The sequence below is a fragment of the Aegilops tauschii genome, chromosome 4 (assembly GCF_002575655.3).
Source record: "Aegilops tauschii subsp. strangulata cultivar AL8/78 chromosome 4, Aet v6.0, whole genome shotgun sequence".
NCBI lineage: Eukaryota > Viridiplantae > Streptophyta > Magnoliopsida > Poales > Poaceae > Aegilops > Aegilops tauschii.
Window position 1 is genome coordinate 465,600,939 of NC_053038.3, and position 19,869 is coordinate 465,620,807.

The window sequence follows — 19,869 nt, forward strand, 5'->3', positions numbered from 1 at the left end:
GGCGGTCAGGTCCGTCATGCCCCTCCCGTCCCGTGTAGTATTACGTGTGGTGCGGATCACTTCAACGTACCTTTGACTCGCGGTGCGCCCATGCTTGATGCTTCGTCTCCGTTTCCTCCCTCGGAACAGTCAGAGCTGCATGGCATGCGACGGTCGTACCTGCCCCATGGAACTCCCGGTCCGTTCCATGATCGAACCGGCCGGCGGCTATAAATACGGGCGCACGCCGGTCCGCCTAACCACAGTTCACAAAGCGCAACACAACACAACACAACACAGAGCCACACAAGAGCAGCTAGCAGCAAGAGACGAGCGCAGCAGATAAGGTAGCGACCTCCCACCTGTAAACAGGTTCGTGCCTTCTGTAAAGAAAATCTTTGGTTCACCAGCTCTCCTGGCTGCACGTACCTAGCTCAAGCTCGAGGGCACCGGCCATGTCGCCCGTGCACGTCCCGGAGCTCAGCAGCGGCGGGTCGGGGTCGGGGTCGCTCACCCTGAACCCCGTGCAGCGCGCGCTCACCCGGCTGTCGTCGTCGTCGGCCCTCACGCCCAGGTCGCCCCCGCCGTCCTACGGGAGCATCGTCACCGTGCTCAGCATCGACGGCGGCGGCGTCCGCGGCATCATCCCCGGAACCATCCTCGCCTTCCTCGAAGAGAAGCTCCAGGTGAGCAAATTAGCTTCTGCTCCCGTTGCACCCATGCTAGTTACTGCAGGTGCACCGGTTCTAATGGCTTTCTTGTTATTTTCTGTAGGAGCTCGATGGGCCGGACGTGAGGATCGCGGATTACTTCGACGTGATCGCCGGGACCAGCACCGGGGGCCTGGTGACGGCCATGCTCACGGCGCCCGACGCCAAAGGACGCCCGCTCTTCGCCGCCAAGGACATCAACAACTTCTACCTGGAGCACTGCCCAAAGATCTTCCCTGCCGTCTACGGAGGGCCTCTGGGCTTGCTCAGGAGCATGAGGGGGCCCAAGTACGACGGCCAGTACCTCCACTCCGTCGTCAAAGAGCTGCTCGGCGAGACGCGGGTCGGCGAGGCGCTGCAGAACATAGTCATCCCCACCTTCGACATCAAGCTGCTCCAGCCAACCATCTTCTCCAGATACGACGTACGTGCATCATGATATTTCCTACGTGAATTGCGTGTTATTTCCTCTGCGTCGTGCTTACGTGAGGCATGCAATATCCAGGCCCGGAACGACGTCTCCAAGAACGCTCTTCTGTCCGACGTCTGCATCAGCACGTCGGCGGCGCCTACTTACCTCCCCGGCCACCACTTTGAGACCAAGGACAAGGATGGCAAGCCCCGGGCATTCAATCTCATCGACGGAGGCGTTGCCGCAAACAATCCGGTGAGTGATAGTTGGTTTATGTCTCAGTCCCTTAAAAAACACTCCAAAGAATACAATGGAATTTCTATGACGTCCACGTACTGTGCTCTATTTTGATATGTTGACATTGGATACATGCAGACAATGTTGGCCATGACGGACGTAAGCAAGCAGATCCTGCTGGGCAACCAGGACTTCTTCCCGATCAAGCCGGCCGACTACGGCAAGTTCATGGTGCTCTCCCTCGGCACCGGCTCCGCCAAGGTAGAGGAGAAGTTCGACGCCGCCGCGTGCAGCAAGTGGGGGATCCTCGGATGGCTCTACAACAAGGGCGCCACGCCGCTCATCGACAGCTTCAGCCAGGCCAGCGCCGACCTCGTCGACATCCAGGCGTCCGTGCTCTTCCAGGCGCTGCGCTGCGAGAAGCGCTACCTCCGCATCCAGGACGACGAGCTCAAGGGCGACACATCTTCCGTCGACGTGTCCACGCCCGAGAACCTCAACAGGCTCGTCGAGGTCGGCAAGGCGCTGCTCAAGAGGAGCGTGTGCAGGGTGAACGTGGAGACGGGCAAGACCGTGCCTGATGACAATAGAGGCACCAATGAGGAGGAGCTAATCAGTTTTGCACGGATGCTGTCGCAGGAGCGCAAGGCCAGGCTGCAGAAGAAGGGAGTCACCGTCCCACAGTAAATAACATTGGATAGTTAATACTGTAGCATATACGTATATAGCTAAACTCGTATTACGTGTAAGGCAAATTAGGAAAAGTCAATAGACGGTCGAACCATGGTAGGCTGGAAATATTGAACTGCCAAAGCTCAGAGACTTATGTGAATTTTAGAGGTCCCCAAAGAAGTTGTAAAGTGGGAGAATGAAATAAATAGCCAACTATTTATTGTGGGTACAACATGAAATTTATCAGCCTATATTGGATCCTACTTCCTCCGTTTCTAAATATAGGTCTTTCTAGAGATTTCAACAAGTGACTATATACGGAGCAAAATGAGTGAATCTATTTTCTAAAATATGTCTATATACATCCGTATGTGGTAGTCCATTTGAAATCCCTAAAAAGACTTATATTTAGGAACGGAGGGAGTAGAAAAATACACATTGGCCCCCGCGTCACTCCGCAGGGCGACATCTGAAACCCAGCCGTTCCTCGCCACCGCCAGGCGACGATACTGCAAAATTTGGTATTCATCATTTTAGGAATAATCCTTGTGTGTGACGAACATGCATGTACTGTAGGAGTAATCCTTATACATAAGGAACTATGTCAGTTGTATCAAAATGTACTAATAACAATAAGTTGGAGGATGGGAGATGGGGTGGACGTGCATCGGGACGCACTGAGGAAGGGTAAGGCGGCTAGGGTTCATTGGGAGGAGAGCACGTTTCTTGCTTTATATGTTGGGCCATGTCAGCGCAGGGTAAACTGAGAAAAATCGGTCATAATAAACCAAAAAAAGGGAGAGGGGAGCACGTACGCTGGGAGGACAGACGAAGAAAGCCGGAATAAAAATGGAGACAGGCGGAAGAAAATTGACACAGGATGAAACATTTTCATCTTTTTAGGTAGTATATACACTCTATTTTCTTATAACAACGAGGAAATTTCTTCTACAAAAATGAGGAAATTTTTCATCAGAAAAATAAACTCAAGTCTTGTCATGAATATGAACCAGGTCATTTCATACAGAAGAAAAATAGGAACTCATTCTAAAAGTGATGAAACCTACAACCATGATCTTGTTTTGGATAACCAAACATGGAGCATTGTTCCCATTCAATTCCGGGTCCCTATAATGTATATCCTGCTGCATTTGCGCACAGGAATGTGCATGAAAGCATAAACTCTTCATAGGAGTGCAAAGTTGGTGATATCTCTCAAAGCAATCATCATGATTCGACGGATTGACAAGAGAAAATATAGTTGATCAGAGATGGGAGACAAACATATGGAGCATACAGCTATTTTAAGTATGGCAGAACAGGTTCGGTGGCTCCATTCTTTTGGATTGGTTCCTGTTAGACTTCCTCCACCTATAAACACAATTTTCACAATTCATCATTCACTCACCAGTAATGGTTATAAAACTCATTGAGATGTAGATAGTTTTTTTAGCAGGAAATGTAGGATAGTTGCAAAAGTAAGCAAACAGAAGTTCAATAATATGGCTGCAAATGGTAATTGCTGGAAAATCCACATCGGTATATCAGGCAAACTATCCGAACTTTACTATAAGCACCTTTTCAAAATGTATGGCCAATTTTATCAACAAGATTAGCGATTATACCAGGATCGGTCTAAAGTATACATAGCATTGAATATGGTCCAAATAAATAGAGAATGGTATATTTTAGGTCCCTCAAGTAACCCATGTATTTCCGAAATAAAAGACTGTGTGCAATTTTTAGAGTCTGTTTTTAGAGAGGAGGCCTACTTAAGTATCATCAGGACAAGTTTGCACAACACTTCCAAAATGGTAGCAAAAGATGTACGTTTGTGAGAGAAAACAGTTCATTAGGAAGAACTGGATCAAACATGAGGTTGAATGACCGACCTGTGGAAGATTCATTAACTCCATAACAGCCCTCTTCGGAGTTAGTTCATTATCAATTATCCGTGCTACTGCTGTCAAGACTGGCAGTTTGACGTTGTACTTCTGAGCTAATGCGATGACAGCACCAGCAGTTGACACACCTTCAGCAACCTGAAGTGAGAGACAATATAATAATTACCAACCATACAGGCGATATATCAAAGCAATAGAGGGGAATATTACAAACCTGATTCATTGAATCCAAGATCTCACCAAGTTTCTCGCCTGAACCAAGACGCAATCCCACGTTTCTGTTCCGTGAAAGATTGACAAAACATGTAAGCATGATATCACCCGAGCCAGATAAACCAGAAAGGGTTGTTGGCTTTGCTCCCATCTGCAAATTAATAAGTTAATCCTTTAAACCAGTAGTTTTTTGTTTTATAGATAATACAGTCCCGAAGATAAACTGCTACTGCACACCTTTGTCGCCAACCACCGAATTTCAGAACAGCCTTGAGCAACAAGGGCAGCCATACAATTATTTCCAAGATGCATACCTTCTACTATACCTGCTGCTATCGCAAGAACATTCTTAAGTGCCCCTGCAATTTCTACCCCTGTAACGTCACTGAAGCATCACAGTTCACATTTAAATATTTTTTGTAATATTTGAATGCATGGCTATAAAGCAATGCACAACCCTAACAGTATATCTTATAATTCATCTTGCCGGTCTGAAATCTTAAAATAAAGCATAGTAAAATTAGATAAGATAGCTTTATCTGGAGAAGAGATTTTCAGTGTGTGCCACACCATCTGAAGCTACTACTTAAAACCCAGTGTGCTATATCAGCTCAAGCTACTGCTCAAAATCCACCACTACGATGCATAGTAGCCAATCGATGGGGGTCCAGAAATCCAAAGTGAGGCTACATGGCACTCCAACACACAGCAGCTTCATTTTCTTTTCGCGAATACGGAAGAGATCTTCATATCATTCCATTCCAAGAAGGAAAAGTTTACACTGCCGTCCTATGGCTCTACAAACATAGCAGATTCTTGAACACGTTTGCAAGGAAACACGAGAAACTGCTCTAGAAAAATACAAAAGCCTATTATCTAACTACATGAAGCAAAGCAAGTATACATCTGACGAACCACACTCAGAGAGGAGTTGCTCTAGGCTGGACAGACACAGGTTAATCGAATATACCTCTGGTCTATCTATAGCTACTGGCTTTGCTAATGTGGGTGTCTATTGTGAACCTTGATTCACAACGGGATAACTACGGTGCTGAAGATAGCCAGATGGCATGGCTGCGAGCGATTGGGTAGACATAGGTTTAGATGAGAGAATAACTTGGGGAAATAGATTGATCGTTCTTGCTTTCCTCAACCCCAGATACATAGTATGTTTATACGGTAGAGCTTAGGCCTCACTAACACAATTGGACTCCTTAGACCTATGCTAATATGAACTCCTTAGGGCAACTCCCACGCGGATCACCGAAACAGACCTTTGCGGGCGGTTCATGACACGTATAGGGCCTTTTCTTCCTTATTTGTATAGTCCTTCCTTCTCCCGATATGTCGTATAGCGGTAACCTTTCTCTTGAGGTGGTAATGAATCTTCTGGTGTCCTTGGGGTGTCTTGGGCTTTTTGGGGTCCGTCTTGGCGTTGAAGGGAGGCAGGCCGATACGCGCATAAGGGACAAGGATCAAGAGTGCCACTTCAACAATCTGCGGTTGCGGGAGATCTGTGCTCTCTAGGCCCTAACTGCGGGATCACATGGTCGTATACTCGTATTGTATCCCTTAAAGATAGGTACTAAACTAAGCGGATGAGGAGTGCCTATATAAGGGAAGTACTACCCCCTGCCAAGGGGAGGGAGATACACGGCAGCACATACCCTTAACCTAGCCCAGTAGATAGGAAATCTCCATTATAATCAGTTGTGTTCATCAATAAAGATAGGTAGTCAGGACTAAATCTGATCATTAGTCCGGCCGAGCCAGGGGCCGGGCTTGCAAAAGCCCAACCTTCAAACTGCAAGCCCAAGCCCAGCCCAAACGACACTTCTCGTCACCTCCACGTGTAAGCCCGGCTTGAAGCTTGAAAGCCCCGCCCGAAATCATGAAAAACAAAAGCCCGAGCCCAGCCCAAACTGCCTTTCGGGCTAGATAATGAAGCCCAAGCTCGGCCTGAATGCCAAGCCTGACCCGGCCTGGCCTGGCTTTTTCGGGCCGGGTCGTTGGGCCAGGCTGTCCATGCCCAGGTCTAGACAGGACATAGAGCTATTACTCATCTAGGGGGCTGAACCTGGGTAAACCACTGTGTCAGCATCATCGCCGACGAGAACCCTTTGGGCACCACCCCTCTTTACATTTGTTTCATGACAACCTTCAGATCGCAAGATCAACAGACTATTATTCGCCAACACAACCCTAGATACATGGTATGCTTATATACTACTCCCTCCATCCTGAATTAATTGTCTTAGACACGTTTTACTTAGGTACATCCGTATTTAGAAAAATCTAAAACAACTAATTTGGGACGGAGGTAATAGATGCTTAGGCCTTCCTAATTAATTGGACTCCTTAGACCTATGCTAATATGAACTCTCATCTTAACACCTAGCTACGAAATCTGCTAGCAGAATCCTTCTCTGTGTTTGGACTCCCTCCTGGTAGTCCACAACACTTTCCTACATGAATAACTAAATCAATTGTCCACATGTGGGCAATATATATCCTCTTATGCAAAAGAAATCTCAAATTGTTCATAGTAAGTGGTATCCTATTATTTAATTATGTAATAGCAACTAGTTTTGTGGCTGAAGACAATACTTGTGCAACCAAACAAACAATAATCCTGGCTATGACATGCATGCTTTCGTACACTTTTTGTGGCTGAAGATTGTCATAGCGTCTAAAGGTGAAGTATTAGGTATAATTACCTTGATGTGCTTATCCTCAAATTTGAAGATGCTAAGAGCTGCTGAACAGCACTTGCCAGCTTTTTGTCTTTGGATGCCACCACCATAGCTGCAATATTAAGTTGGGTAACTATGTTTTACAAACAGATTCCAGAAAGTGCTCGGAAAGCCAAAAATTCTTCAACATAGCAACATGAACCAGACAACTTAGTGTCACAGGAAAGCACAAGAGAATATGACATAAACTTAACAATATGAGAAATGATCTTAACTAACCTGTTGGTAGTTTCTCCATCAGTTCCACAGCAAAAGAAGGTCCTGACAGAACAATAAATGGCTGGCGAGGGTTTCCCAATGCAAGAGGAATGATTTGAGACATTGTCCGAAGGGTGTTAAGTTCCAGCCCTTTGCTAAGTGATATGAATGGCAACTTTGGATCAACATATGATGAAATACTCCCAAGAAAGGATGAACTGAACTGCCAGGAAAAATATCAGACTCCAAAAAAGATGAAACCCTCCTGGAAACCACAGTGCTTCATAAAGAACTGTTAATACCTGAACAGGGACAGCGTGGAAGCAGAAATCAGCTCCTGCTAAAGCTTCACTAGCACTAGTTGTTGCAACAATATTTTCTGGCAAGCTGTATTCTGACAAGTATTTGCTGCAGCGGAGTGAAAGCAGTATGTTACATACAAAGTTTGGATGGCTGTGAGCATCAATCAATCGAATGGTTTGCAATATTTTCCTTGCGAAACTAGCCATGTACTCTTTTCATGGAGAAGTGTCTGAATGCTCGCATGAAATACATTGTACTCTACCTCATCATATCAATCATCGACGAAAACATGACTAAAATGGACCCTCTTCGTGTTAGGCAGATACTGTAGTAAGGAAAGCAACGAGGTTACCCACGAGTTGACATGGCGGTCGTTGATGGAGCGGCAGACGAGGTCATCCCGGAGCAGCATGGCCACCTCAAGGTCGGGCTTCTTGGCTGCCACCTGCGCCGCCATCGCCGTTCCGAACGAGCCCCCGCCGAGGACCACCACCTGCAGCTTTCCTCCGACGATCAGATCCCATCCCACAAATAAGTCTGCGGCTCCATGGGTTGAACCAGACAAAAGCCTTTCCGTCACCTTGCGCGTGGTCTCGAGGACGTCGCTGCGGTTGCGGCTGCGCCAGGAGCGAGACCACCGGACGAGCTTCTCCCACGCGATCCGCACCACGCGGCGCCGGTCCTTCCGGCCGCCTCGTGGGGCCTCTCCTTCGTCTGTATCGGCATCTGGCGGCGGCGCGTCAGAGGCGGCGGCGCAGATGGGTGAGGCACGGTAGCGAGCGGTGGGGATGCGAGGGCGAAGGACTGGGGCGGGGGGAAGGAAGGCGGCGGTGGCCATGAGAGCGAGCAGCAAAGGGGGGAAAATGGAAGAATGGGAGGTACAGTATTTTGCTATCTTATCCGTTCCCGCCCCTTTCTCGGTTTCTTGTTTGTCGCTCTGCTTCATCTCAAAACGCACGCTTGCATCTCGACCAGCTTTTGCGTATTTTACTATCCAACGCGCTATCTTATCGATTCTTGTCTAAAATCCCGCAAACAGAATGTACTGTAAACCAGGAAAAACTTTGTAGGTGTTCGGACCACCACCACGTACGCGTCCACACACCCGATCTCATCCAAAAACCTTTTCATCCAAAAACTTTTGTCCGTGCAAAATGGTTGTCATGCATTCATGCTGATCAAGCTGCTCCAGAGCGGACATGACTCCACACGGCATTGATGCCGGTCAGAGCGACGCGACGAGCAGGCGGCGTCGGCTCCGCTGCCGTCCACGCCAGACGGCACATCCTCTCATCTTCGTTCACGCCTCTCCGCTCTCCGCGCTCACAGGCCACGGCTATGGATCTGGATCTTGGAGCAGCCGCCATCGCTCTCCAGGGCCATCGACCTCCACGGCGGTCGGCTCCTCCAAGAAGGATGAGATCATCATCTCTTCCAATGACGAGCAAGAGGAGGCCGCCACGCCTCCTCACGGAGGCGACAGACGAGGAGTACCAGGAGCAGATGGAGCCCATGATTGAGCGGTCGCTCAGGTACCGTGGGCCGGTCCGCCGGTGCCGTCATCGCCTCCGCGAGCCCACGTCAACAAGGAGCTAGCATCGCGGTTGCATCGACGAGCTAACGCATTGTGTGTGCAAGGTCCTGGAGGAGGAGGTGCCACTAGCAATCGCGAAGGCGCTTGGGCGCCTCCTCCACTACCTAGATGGCCGCGGTAGTGGTAGCTCCTCGTCGTCGCAGAGCATCGTGCTAACCGAGGAGAGGTCAGCCAAGGAGGTGACGTAGCAGGAACGGTGCAATGCAGAGCGCCCCTTGGCGTTCGTGAAGTCCGACGAGGTGTCGGCATGGGTCCTCGCGGACCCCAACCTCGAGGAGGCCTGGGCACCGGCCACAACATGAGGATGACCTTCTGCTGATGGAAATCATAGGATTTGTTGGCTGCCTACTAGCTGCTTACATGGTGCGTGCATGGTTTTTAATCTCATGGCTGGATCCTCATTTGAATCGTGCATGCTTGCATCATCTTTGTTGTGTCAGTGACTGCTCGGTGGGGATCAGTTTGCTCATTTCTCTTTGTTTGATATAGTTTTGGTTATGTATGACTTTGACTTTTGCTCGTCGTGATTTTGTGTATGTATGTTAGTTTGGTTTGTGTGCATCATAATTATGCATAGACCGGATATGTATTTATTATGAGTTAATAAACACGTCCTTTATAAAAAAAGAGACCTATTGGGATGCCTATGAAAATGGTTATTAATGTCCTTTTTTTGAAGTCATTTTCACAATTATACTCTTTTATTTTCTATAAAAAGTAAAATCAATTCTTCTGAGGGTAAAAATAAAATCACATGACATACTATACGTTAGGGGCCACTTGGCGGCAAGCCGCATGTCGGCTTTTTTTTTTTGTTTTGAGAAAGTCGGCTGCAAATAATAGGCAACGGGTGAATACAAGCCCAAACAAAGCGAACAATAATATACTCCCTCCGTTTTAAAATAGATGACTCAACTTTGTACTAATTTCAATACAAAATTAATACAATGTTGGGTCATCTATTTTGAACGGAGGAGTAATTCCTATTACCTTCACCAAGCGAGCCGAATACAAGCCCAAATCGGGGTCCGGCCGCACGGCGCTATAATAAATCGCTCGTGCTTAATGGAAAAAAAAAGCCAAAATCAATTGCTCGTCGTCTCGATTTGAGAGGTGCCCCAAATCCGATCTGCGCCAGTTATCATGGAGGATACCGCTGCTACACACCGCTATCCCGCCTGGGTTCTCCTCGAGGAGGATGCCCGCTACGACGACCGCGAGAACGCCACCACCGCCGAAGCCAAGACGAGGGCCGGCCACGTCGTCAGGGTGACCTTCTTTCTCGCAGACCCGCCGGCCGTCTCCTACTTATGCGTCCACGGCAGCCCCGAACTCAAGCGCGGGGACTACTCCCTTGAGCCCCGGGTGGTTTTCTCGGAGAAACACCTCGTCCTCCTCCGCTTCGCTTCACCATCGGCCCCTGTAGCACCTTGGACAATTCTCTCTCCGAATACTTCGTCTACAGAGCCAGCCCTGGCAAGCCTTCGCTTAGGCGGATCCCGACCGCCACTCGTCGGCCTGACAAGGCTAGATCGTATCCCGCCATCCTGCCGTTCGCCGACGACGATGACAACTTCCTCGTCGCCGATCTCGCCCTGACACCGACCCTTGGGCACTATGTCCTCCACACCTTCTCGTCCAAGACGAACAAGTGGACCGCCAAGCCGTTGCAGTTGCATGCATCTCCGGCCGTGAGGGACGACCTGCCCAGCCTACCCCACAAGGTGATCGCGCTTGGAGCTGACACCGTAGGCTGGATCGACCTCTGGCGAGGCATCGTCGTCTGCAACGTGTTCGACCCGGACCCCGTTCTCCGCTTCATCCCGCTGCCCAAGCCTGGGTTCAACTTGCTGCGGCAAGGTGACCCGCGGCCATGCCGTGACGTCGCCTTCCATGATGGGCTTATCAAGTTCGTCGAGGTGGAGCATTTTGAAAGACCCGCTAGTCCCGACAGCGACGACGACGATGAGACGAATTTCAAGACGACCGCGGATCTTGACGACGTAGATGTCATCCATGATTCGGAGCTCTACTTCAAGAGCTATGCACATCTAATGGAAGATGAACCCGGTTATGTCTCTGATGGCTGGAAGATACGGACATGTTACAGGCATGCTTCCTGGGACCATTGGCGCAAGGGTCACAGCGTCCATGTCGATGACATCTTGGTCAACAACCCGATGCACCAAATGATGCTGCCTGCGCTGTGGGATGGTACCGCGCGAAAATACACATTGAGGAGTCTGACGACAGTTTGCCCGACACTCACGATCCATGGTGGGGATGTTGTCTACCTTGTTCCTATGGTGGAGGTTGGCAAGGGCTCCTTGCTTGGTGTCGACCTTGGCAAGAAGACAGTGGAAGTAGTTGAACCATACTCTGCCGGGAGATTTGGTCTGCACCTTGCCCTTGCCTGTACATTCTCCGGTTATCTCAATACAACTCCAAGGCATGTTTTTTTATGTACGAAATGAAACAAATCTGTCAAACTAACTGTCTGCTTTGCTCGACGGCATTTGACATCTTTGATTTCTTACTATTTGCTTCAGGCCATGTGCGCTGGAAGACGGCTGTGATCAGAATTATCGGCTGAATGTTCATCTTACATCGGAGTATACATCAGAGTGCAGTACTCAAGATGATCAGGTATGCGGCAGTCCACCTTTCAAGTTGTGCATGTGTCCCGTTTTTTAGCTGTAATCAAAAAATAATTATTATCTCTTTATGGCCGGCAACCCAGCAAGACACGCAGGCTGTAGATGGTTACGAAAGGAGTTCTGCTCAACACCGTGATTACAGGGGCGGATCTGGAGCTAATCTTACCCTGAAGCACCACTTAACTATGGCATAAATTTTTCAAGCGAGGATGCAATGAATAAAGAAATGTTTCAGATCTTGTAACACGAATTACAGAACATAATACAAGTCGGTTTATAAAAAACAAAATGTAAGAGGTAAACGGCTTAATAAAACAGTAAAACAAATGACAATTTACTTCAAAAGGATGTCTTGCATTCTCAGATTCCAAAACACCTCATCACACACCAAGACTCAATAACCTACAGTATAAAAACTAGTATTGAATTTTCAAGTAGAAGTGTGGAACATAATAAAATGCACAAATGAAAGTACGTTAATTTGCTTTTTTTATGAATTACCTTCAGTAAACTCTTTTCCTTCTAGCCATGAAATACTCAACCACTTGATCATTGGTGACCTTTTTCATCTCTTCTTTCTCCACATAACAAATAACATCATCACTCAAGCTGTCATCATTGAGGCGACTGCGAAGTCAGTTTTGACCAATTTCATTGCTGAAAAGCACCTCTCAACTGTAGCTGTAGCAATAGGCAACACAATTACTAGTTTCAACAACCGATAAAACAAAGGATACATAATATGTCTCCTTGTTTGCACCATTTTTTTTGAAAGCTCGGTGATTGTTGCTATGTTGGAAAAGCTAGCATCTGTGCGCACATCAGCAATATAGAGACATAGATCCTTATCAAGATCCCTCAAATCCCCGGAATCAAAATCCTGAGGGTATAGTTTAGCCAAACTCATGAGATTATCGAAATTGAAATCACGAAATGAGTCTCTTGGACTCAAAGCGTAGTCGGCTAGTCGCGTCTCGCGTTGGAGGAGTTCGGCGTCCGGCGTCATGCCGTTGATCGGCGGCCTTTTGGTTGCCGGCGCCCGGCTGGCCGCTGCTGCACGAACGCCAGCCGCCCAGCCGCCTGGAACAGATCACGGGAGATGAGAAGACTATAGGATTGGGATCTGGGGTCGCTATTTTTTTTCTCGAGTAGAAAACTGAAAAGTCACGATCACGTACTAGAAGACCGAACGCCCAGCCGCAGCCGTACCTGAATCCGCGAGTTGGGCTGCGAGAGCGTACGCGCGTGCCTCGGAGCTGGTGCGGCCTGGTTCATTGGTTTCATGGGCCACCCTGATGCACACTCGATGGGCCACCCTGTTGCCTCGGGCCATATACCTTATAATTAGCACTAAATTTTCTTTTGGACCCTGTAGCCTGTGCTACAGGGTTGGCCCATTGGGCTCCGCCCCTGCGTGATTACATACACCCAAGCTACAACATGTACCCTGCCATGCCGCAACACAATTTGCCTCCACCAGCAGGGCCAGGTAAGAACATTACCCACACTCGTGAGTTGCAACATGGTGTTATCCTCTCTTTCTTGGATGTGATATACATTGTGACTTACCAACATTGCTTTCTTGATTGAAGGATATGTTGTGAACGCCCATCCGACGTACCCGGTGCTGCACCATGACACCCATGGCCAACTATGGCTCTCCACGCCGCTGGATAACCGCTTCCACCCGCACTTGTCTCCGGTGCCAACGTACCCGTCTATGCCCTCCAACACAATGAAGCCTCCGATGCCGCTGGATGGTGGTCGCTTCCATGCACAACTGCCTCCTTCGTTGCCGGCTTACCCGGATGCACCCTTCGACCCAAGGACGCATCCAGTGTGGACACGAGGACCCACGTATGTACCCTTCGCACAACCACAGTCGTTCTTGCCTCCTGCAAGGCATGCTAATGGTTTTTATTAACATTTTGTAACTACTGATATCCGTGACAATTGATTGATAATCAATCTCCTATACAAATTTAGCATATAGATTCATAACAATCAATATATGAGTAGTTCACCACAAGGAATATGTCAATTTATGATTAAAATATAATGACAGCGACCAACCTAATCATAAGTCTAGAAACGTTTTGTATGAGATTATCATGGAAAGTTCGAACCCTGCAAGTTTATGGCAGATTTGTTAAAAATGATATGTTTTCATTGCATGATATCGTCATATAAGTATGTATCTCCTTTTATGACCTTATGTGTAGTCTCCCCGCAAACAAAAAAGACCTTATGTGTAGTCCACTTTGACGAAATTATGATGTCATAAATTTGTAAGCGAAAAGTATATCTTCCGTCCCTCAACTCTGTTGAAAGTATAGAAATTGTCCCTTAACTCCAAAACCATCAAATCTTAGTCCCTTAACTTTTGAAACCGGATAAGTTTAGTCCCTCATCCCGCTTGAGCTGGTTTCGTCTGACGTGGAAGCGGTTTTGACTAAAACTTGACACATAGTCCAGGTTTGACTGAGAAGATGACGGGTGGGCCAACTCATCAATCTGTGGAGAGACGCACACAAAAAAAGGCGGAGCAGGCGCTCGCTCGCTGGCGACCACCATTGTTGACAGCCTACCATGACAAGTGCCGCTCCTCCGCAGCCCGCGCACCAACAGTTCTACTACGTCGGGCTCCCCGGTAACTCCGTTGGCGACGAGGCCCTTTTCGTCCCAACCTCCGCCTTCTCCATGGATGACGCGGCTATCACCCGCCTCCAGTCCGCCTCATGCTTGCCTCTGGCTCCAATGTGATCGCCAGGACACTCCCGCCACTGTAGCCCTCCTCGTTGAGCCCTGCTTCTCCCCCGAGGACGCGAGCAGCGCCGGCGTCATCTCTCCTGCACGCGGCCAACAACCTCGCAGAGCCAAACCACTACGTCCAGACGCTCCACCGTGCCGTCGTAGTAAACCACACCACAAGAATTGACGCGGGAGGCCCCAAATCGCCGATGCCAAAATCGTCTTCCCCGAATAAGGTGACCGCTGTCGCGCCGCGATCTCCTCCTCCGGCAAGCTCCGGTTCTCCCTGTAGACTTCCTAAGTCCGCTTTGGTCCTACCAAAGCTCGTGCGTCCTCCCTGAGCAGCCCCTAATCCTCGACCTCACCGCGACGCCAGCCCGTGCTCCGCCTCCCACTGTCGTCGACGCAACCATCGCTTCGGTGCTTCCCCGCCGCGTCCGAGCACGCGTACATGCTCTAGTGATACGTTGGTTATTTCTCTCCTCTCCCGAAGCCTCCTCCCCGTGCCATCTAGCTGCACGCAAAGCGCCACCCGTCACCTCCGTTGGAAGCCATCACCGGCAAAGCTTCGACCGTCCCGCGTGCCCATGCTTGCTTTCCCAGCCATGCGGACACCCAGCTCGCTCCCCAAAAGCGTGCAGCCTCTCCCTACTACCTCCTGCACCTTCCAGAGTGCTGCTGTCGTGCCCAGTGGCGGAGCCAGAAAATATGTATTAGAGGGCCAAGTGCTGCTAAAACAGATTGAGGAAGGCCAAACTATTTAAAACATGATTTTCAGCAGCAAATTATGGCACTGTTCATAGTAAACTAGTACTAAATCCCTGATGTTAGGGGGGCCAGGGCCCCTGCTGGTCCCCCCTGTCTCCGCCACTGGTCGTGCCCGCTGCCGGAGTTCCTCGCTGCGCCCAACAAATGTTTGTGTAAATGCCTGACTGCTTGGTGTGTTGGGTGCTCCATGAGATAGTGACGTGGCGGTCAAACCCGGAGTATGTGTCAAGTTTTGGTCAAACCCGCTTACACGTGAGATGAAAACCACCTTAAGCACAAGGAGGGACTAAACTTATCCGGTTCCAAAAGTTGAGGGACTAAGATTTGCCAGTTTTGTACTTGAGGGACCATTTCTATACTTTTGAGAGAGTTTTTTTTTTGCGGGAATACTTTTAAGAGAGTTGGAGGACGAAAACTATGCTTTCCCAATTTGTAACGATAATAACGGCATATATCTTGTTGATGGACCTGACTGGACGATACCTTAACATTTCCTCCTACTTGTTTGGGAGTCACCAAGTGTAAACCGCATGGATCAGTAACTTGCAAAGCCAAGTGAGGGACCCACAACTAATATATGGGTCCAATGACTTTTGTGGCACCCACTAACTGACTTTTAGGTCAACCTGGATGGTGAGACTGAAGTGAGGGACCGTTGACTGTGGTGCCAACTTGTTACTTCCAAATCATCCGATGAAGCATTGATTTTGTCTATCGGGGCTTGGTTATAATTCAAGTGTTGTGTGTCTAAATAATTGGGCATGCTTGGTTGGTAGCATTGGCAAGTCTAAAATCTGCCAGAAATTAGCAAATTTTGTGAGGTGGGGAAGTAGGTTGGAAACCAACCAATTGTTTTACAATTTTTTGGCTTGCCTATGTATTGCCAAGCTAATTTTTAGCAAAAAACAAACATGCTAACAAGGATGAAGGATCAAGGATTCAACTAAAAGGACAGAATGAATAGGCAAATACAAATTTTTACTCTCTCTGTTGATTCTAGAGATTGTGCAACTAAAGGTCCTCTACAGTGTAGTTAAGAACAATCAACCTATATGATTATAAGCAACTAGCAAGCAAGATAAACAAGATAACTAACTAGATACCATTATCGGTGTTGGCAATAAGAGGTGGTTACAATAAACCTTCAACCCGGGCCAGGAAGGAACCAAAACAAAGGTGGACACAGTCTGAACCAAGATTTGTTAAAGTAACATTGATGTTGCTTTTCATGAGGATGTTGGAGAGGAGCTACGGCTGCAATAATCATAGATGAGACGGGACAATTCTTGGAAGCACAATGCAAACATATTGAATATGCTTCTGATATAACGGCAATGGAAGCAAGGGCTATGCGGGGTGTACTTTGCAAACTCTAGGATTTAATTGAGTTGAGGCGGAATCCGACTCCCTTGAAGTCATCAATTTCTGCATGGGACAAACTCAATGGCGGGATGCATTAGCAGCACTATTCGCAGATTGTCTGGATACGACTACAACAATTAGGATGGGGAAATTTAAACATTGTTTTCGTGCGGCAAATAACACTCTCATGAGGTAGCAAAATCTATTTTTTGTAATAAAATTTCCAAGAATTGGGTTGACGAACCTCCAGGTTGTGTCGTCAACAGACTCGTGGACGATATAATTTTGATCTGAGTTAATAAAGCTAGGAATGACGACCTTCCCTAAAATAAATGTAGTTGGAGAAGCTTGGGGGCACAAACCTTCTAAGGACAAGTGATGTCTAGCCTTATTCTCCTCAAGCCTCAGCAAACCAAACCCAAACTCGACCACCAAGGGTACACAGCTACAAATCTCCTAGTCGGTGATGGGCAAGTCTGTTGGGGATCGTAGCAGAATTTTAAGATTTCCTACGCATCACCAAGATCCATCTATGGAGTATACTAGCAACGAGGGGAAAGGAGTGCATCTACATACCATTGTAGATCGCGAGCGGAAGCGTTCCAATGAACGAGGTTGATGGAGTCGTACTCGCCGTGATCCAAATCACCGATGACCGAGTGCCGAACGGACGGCACCTCCGCGTTCAACACACGTACGGAACAGCGACGTCTCCTCCTTCTTGATCCAGCAAGGGGGAAGGAGAGGTTGATGGAGATCCAGCAGCACGACGGCGTCGTGGTGGATGTAGCGGGATCTCGGCAGGGCTTCGCCAAGCTTGTGCGAGAGGGAGAGGTGTTGCAGGGGAGGAGGGAGGCGCCAAGGGCTGTCTTTTTTTGCTGCCCTCCCTCCCCCCCCTTTATATAGGCCCTCTGGGAGGGGGGGCGCCGGCCAAGAACCCATCTATGGGGGGGGGCGGCGGCCAAGGGGGGGGAACTCCCCCCCCCCAAGTCAAGTGGGGCGCCCCCCCCCCCACCCTAGGGTTTCCAACCCTAGGCGCAGGGGGGAGGCCCATGGGGGGTGCCCCAGCCCACTAAGGGCTGGTTCCCTTCCCACTTCAGCCCATGGGGCCCTCCGGGATAGGTGGCCCCACCCGGTGGACCCCCGGGACCCTTCCGGTGGTCCCGGTACAATACCGATAACCCCCGAAACTTTCCCGGTGGCCGAAACTGGACTTCCCATATATAATTCTTCACCTCCGGACCATTCCGGAACTCCTCGTGACGTTCGGGATCTCATCCGGAACTCCGAACAACTTTCGGGTTTCCGCATACTCATATCTCTACAACCCTAGCGTCACCGAACCTTAAGTGTGTAGACCCTACGGGTTCGGGAGACATGCAGACATGACCGAGACGCCTCTCCGGTCAATAACCAACAGCGGGGTCTGGATACTCATGTTGGCTCCCACATGTTCCACGATGATCTCATCGGATGAACCACGATGTCGAGGATTCAATCAATCCCGTATACAATTCCCTTTGTCAATCGGTATGTTACTTGCCCGAGATTCGATCGTCGGTATCCCAATACCTTGTTCAATCTCGTTACCGGCAAGTCTCTTTACTCGTACCGTAATGCATGATCCCGTGGCTAACTCCTTAGTCACATTGAGCTCATTATGATGATGCATTACCGAGTGGGCCCAGAGATACCTCTCCGTCATACGGAGTGACAAATCCCAGTCTCGATCCGTGCCAACCCAACAGACACTTTCGGAGATACCCGTAGTGTACCTTTATAGTCACCCAGTTACGTTGTGACGTTTGGCACACCCAAAGCACTCCTACGGTATCCGGGAGTTGCACGATCTCATGGTCTAAGGAAAAGATACTTGACATTGGAAAAGCTCTAGAAAACGAACTACACGATCTTTGAGCTATGCTTAGGATTGGGTCTTGTCCATCACATCATTCTCCTAATGATGTGATCCCGTTATCAATGACATCCAATGTCCATAGTCAGGAAACCATGACTATCTGTTGATCAACGAGCTAGTCAACTAGAGGCTTACTAGGGACACGTTGTGGTCTATGTATTCACACATGTATTACGATTTCCGGATAACACAATTATAGCATGAACAATAGACAATTATCATGAACAAAGAAATATAATAATAACCATTTATTATTGCCTCTAGGGCATATTTCCAACAGTCTCCCACTTGCACTAGAGTCAATAATCTAGTTACATTGTGATGAATCGAACACCCATAGCGTCCTGGTGTTGATCATGTTTTGCTCTAGGGAGAGGTTTAGTCAACGGATCTGCTACATTCAGGTCCGTATGTACTTTACAAATATCTATGTCTCCATTTTGAACACTTTCACGAATGGAGTTGAAGCGACGCTTGATATGCCTGGTCTTCCTGTGAAATCTGGGCTCCTTGGCAAGGGCAATAGCTCCAGTGTTGTCACAGAAGAGAGTCATCGGGCCCGACGCATTGGGAATCACCCCTAGGTCGGTAATGAACTCCTTCATCCAGACTGCTTCCTGTGCTGCCTCTGAGGCCGCCATGTACTCCGGTTCACATGTAGATCCCGCCACGACGCTTTGCTTGCAACTGCACCAGCTTACTGCTCCTCCATTCAAAATATACACGTATCCGGTTTGTGACTTCGAGTCATCCAGATCTGTGTCGAAGCTAGCATCGACGTAACCCTTTACGACGAGCTCTTCGTCACCTCCATAAACGAGAAACATATCCTTAGTCCTCTTCAGGTACTTCAGGATATTCTTGACCGCTGTCCAGTGTTCCATGCCGGGATTACCTTGGTACCTTCCTACCAAACTTACGGCAAGGTTTACATCAGGTCTGGTACACAGCATGGCATACATAATAGACCCTATGGCCGAGGCATAGGGGATGACACTCATCTTTTCTCTATCTTCTGCCGTGGTCGGGCATTGACCGTGCTCAATTGCACACCTTGCAATACAGGCAAGAACCCCTTCTTGGACCGATCCATATTGAACTTCTTTAATATCTTGTCAAGGTACGTACTCTGTGAAAGACCAATGAGGCGTCTTGATCTATCTCTATAGATCTTGATGCCCAATATATAAGCAGCTTCTCCAAGGTCCTTCATTGAAAAACACTTATTCAAATAGGCCTTTATACTTTCCAAGAATTCTATATCATTTCCCATCAATAGTATGTCATCCACATACAATAAGAGAAATGCTACAGAGCTCCCACTCACTTTCTTGTAAACACAGGCTTCTTCATAAGTCTGTGTAAACCTAAACGCTTTGATCATCTCATCAAAGCGAATGTTCCAACTCCGAGATGCTTGCATCAGCCCATAGATTGA

The 19,869-nt window shown here is 48.4% G+C and overlaps 2 protein-coding genes across 5 annotated transcripts; one reads left to right on the top strand and one right to left on the bottom strand.

Annotated features, from left to right (window-relative positions):
• Positions 1 to 240: 240 nt before the first annotated feature.
• Positions 241 to 2,239, top strand: LOC109753134 (patatin-like protein 2). The gene is made up of 5 exons (XM_020312057.4): positions 241 to 326; positions 413 to 665; positions 754 to 1,113; positions 1,195 to 1,356; positions 1,477 to 2,239. The coding sequence occupies exons 2-5, from the start codon at positions 435 to 437 to the stop codon at positions 2,023 to 2,025; spliced, it is 1,302 nt and encodes a 433-aa protein (XP_020167646.1). The 5' UTR covers positions 241 to 326; positions 413 to 434; the 3' UTR covers positions 2,026 to 2,239.
• Positions 1,340 to 8,336, bottom strand: LOC109753133 (glycerol-3-phosphate dehydrogenase [NAD(+)], chloroplastic). 4 transcript variants are annotated; one of them, XR_006663015.2, is made up of 10 exons: positions 7,962 to 8,336; positions 7,738 to 7,874; positions 7,381 to 7,486; positions 7,100 to 7,301; positions 6,845 to 6,932; positions 4,365 to 4,512; positions 4,129 to 4,278; positions 3,903 to 4,052; positions 3,308 to 3,381; positions 1,340 to 2,519 (listed from the first exon to the last, which is right to left on the bottom strand). XR_006663015.2 is itself a non-coding variant. In XM_020312056.4 (9 exons), exons 1-9 carry the CDS (start codon positions 8,325 to 8,327, stop codon positions 3,367 to 3,369), a joined length of 1,362 nt encoding a protein of 453 aa, XP_020167645.2. In that variant the 5' UTR covers positions 8,328 to 8,336; the 3' UTR covers positions 2,881 to 3,366. The 4 variants fall into 4 exon arrangements, 3 of the variants coding, with proteins under 3 accessions (XP_020167645.2, XP_040243404.1, XP_045083908.2); XM_020312056.4 differs by lacking the exon at positions 1,340 to 2,519 and having other exon boundaries at positions 2,881 to 3,381; XM_040387470.3 differs by lacking the exons at positions 1,340 to 2,519; positions 3,308 to 3,381 and having other exon boundaries at positions 3,510 to 4,052; positions 7,734 to 7,874; positions 7,962 to 8,294.
• Positions 8,337 to 19,869: the final 11,533 nt, after the last annotated feature.

Coding starts and splice junctions, on each gene's coding strand:
- LOC109753134 (XM_020312057.4), top strand. CDS start 435: ATGTCGCCCGTGCACGTCCCGGAGCTCAGCAGCGGCGGGTCGGGGTCG. Junction 666..753: donor TCCTCGAAGAGAAGCTCCAG/GTGAGCAAATTA, acceptor TATTTTCTGTAG/GAGCTCGATGGGCCGGACGT. Junction 1,357..1,476: donor GCGTTGCCGCAAACAATCCG/GTGAGTGATAGT, acceptor GGATACATGCAG/ACAATGTTGGCCATGACGGA.
- LOC109753133 (XM_045227973.2), bottom strand. CDS start 8,327: ATGAAGCAGAGCGACAAACAAGAAACCGAGAAAGGGGCGGGAACGGAT. Junction 7,875..7,961: donor TCCTCGAGACCACGCGCAAG/GTGACGGAAAGG, acceptor GGAAAGCTGCAG/GTGGTGGTCCTCGGCGGGGG. Junction 7,487..7,737: donor AACGACCGCCATGTCAACTC/GTGGGTAACCTC, acceptor ACTCCGCTGCAG/CAAATACTTGTCAGAATACA.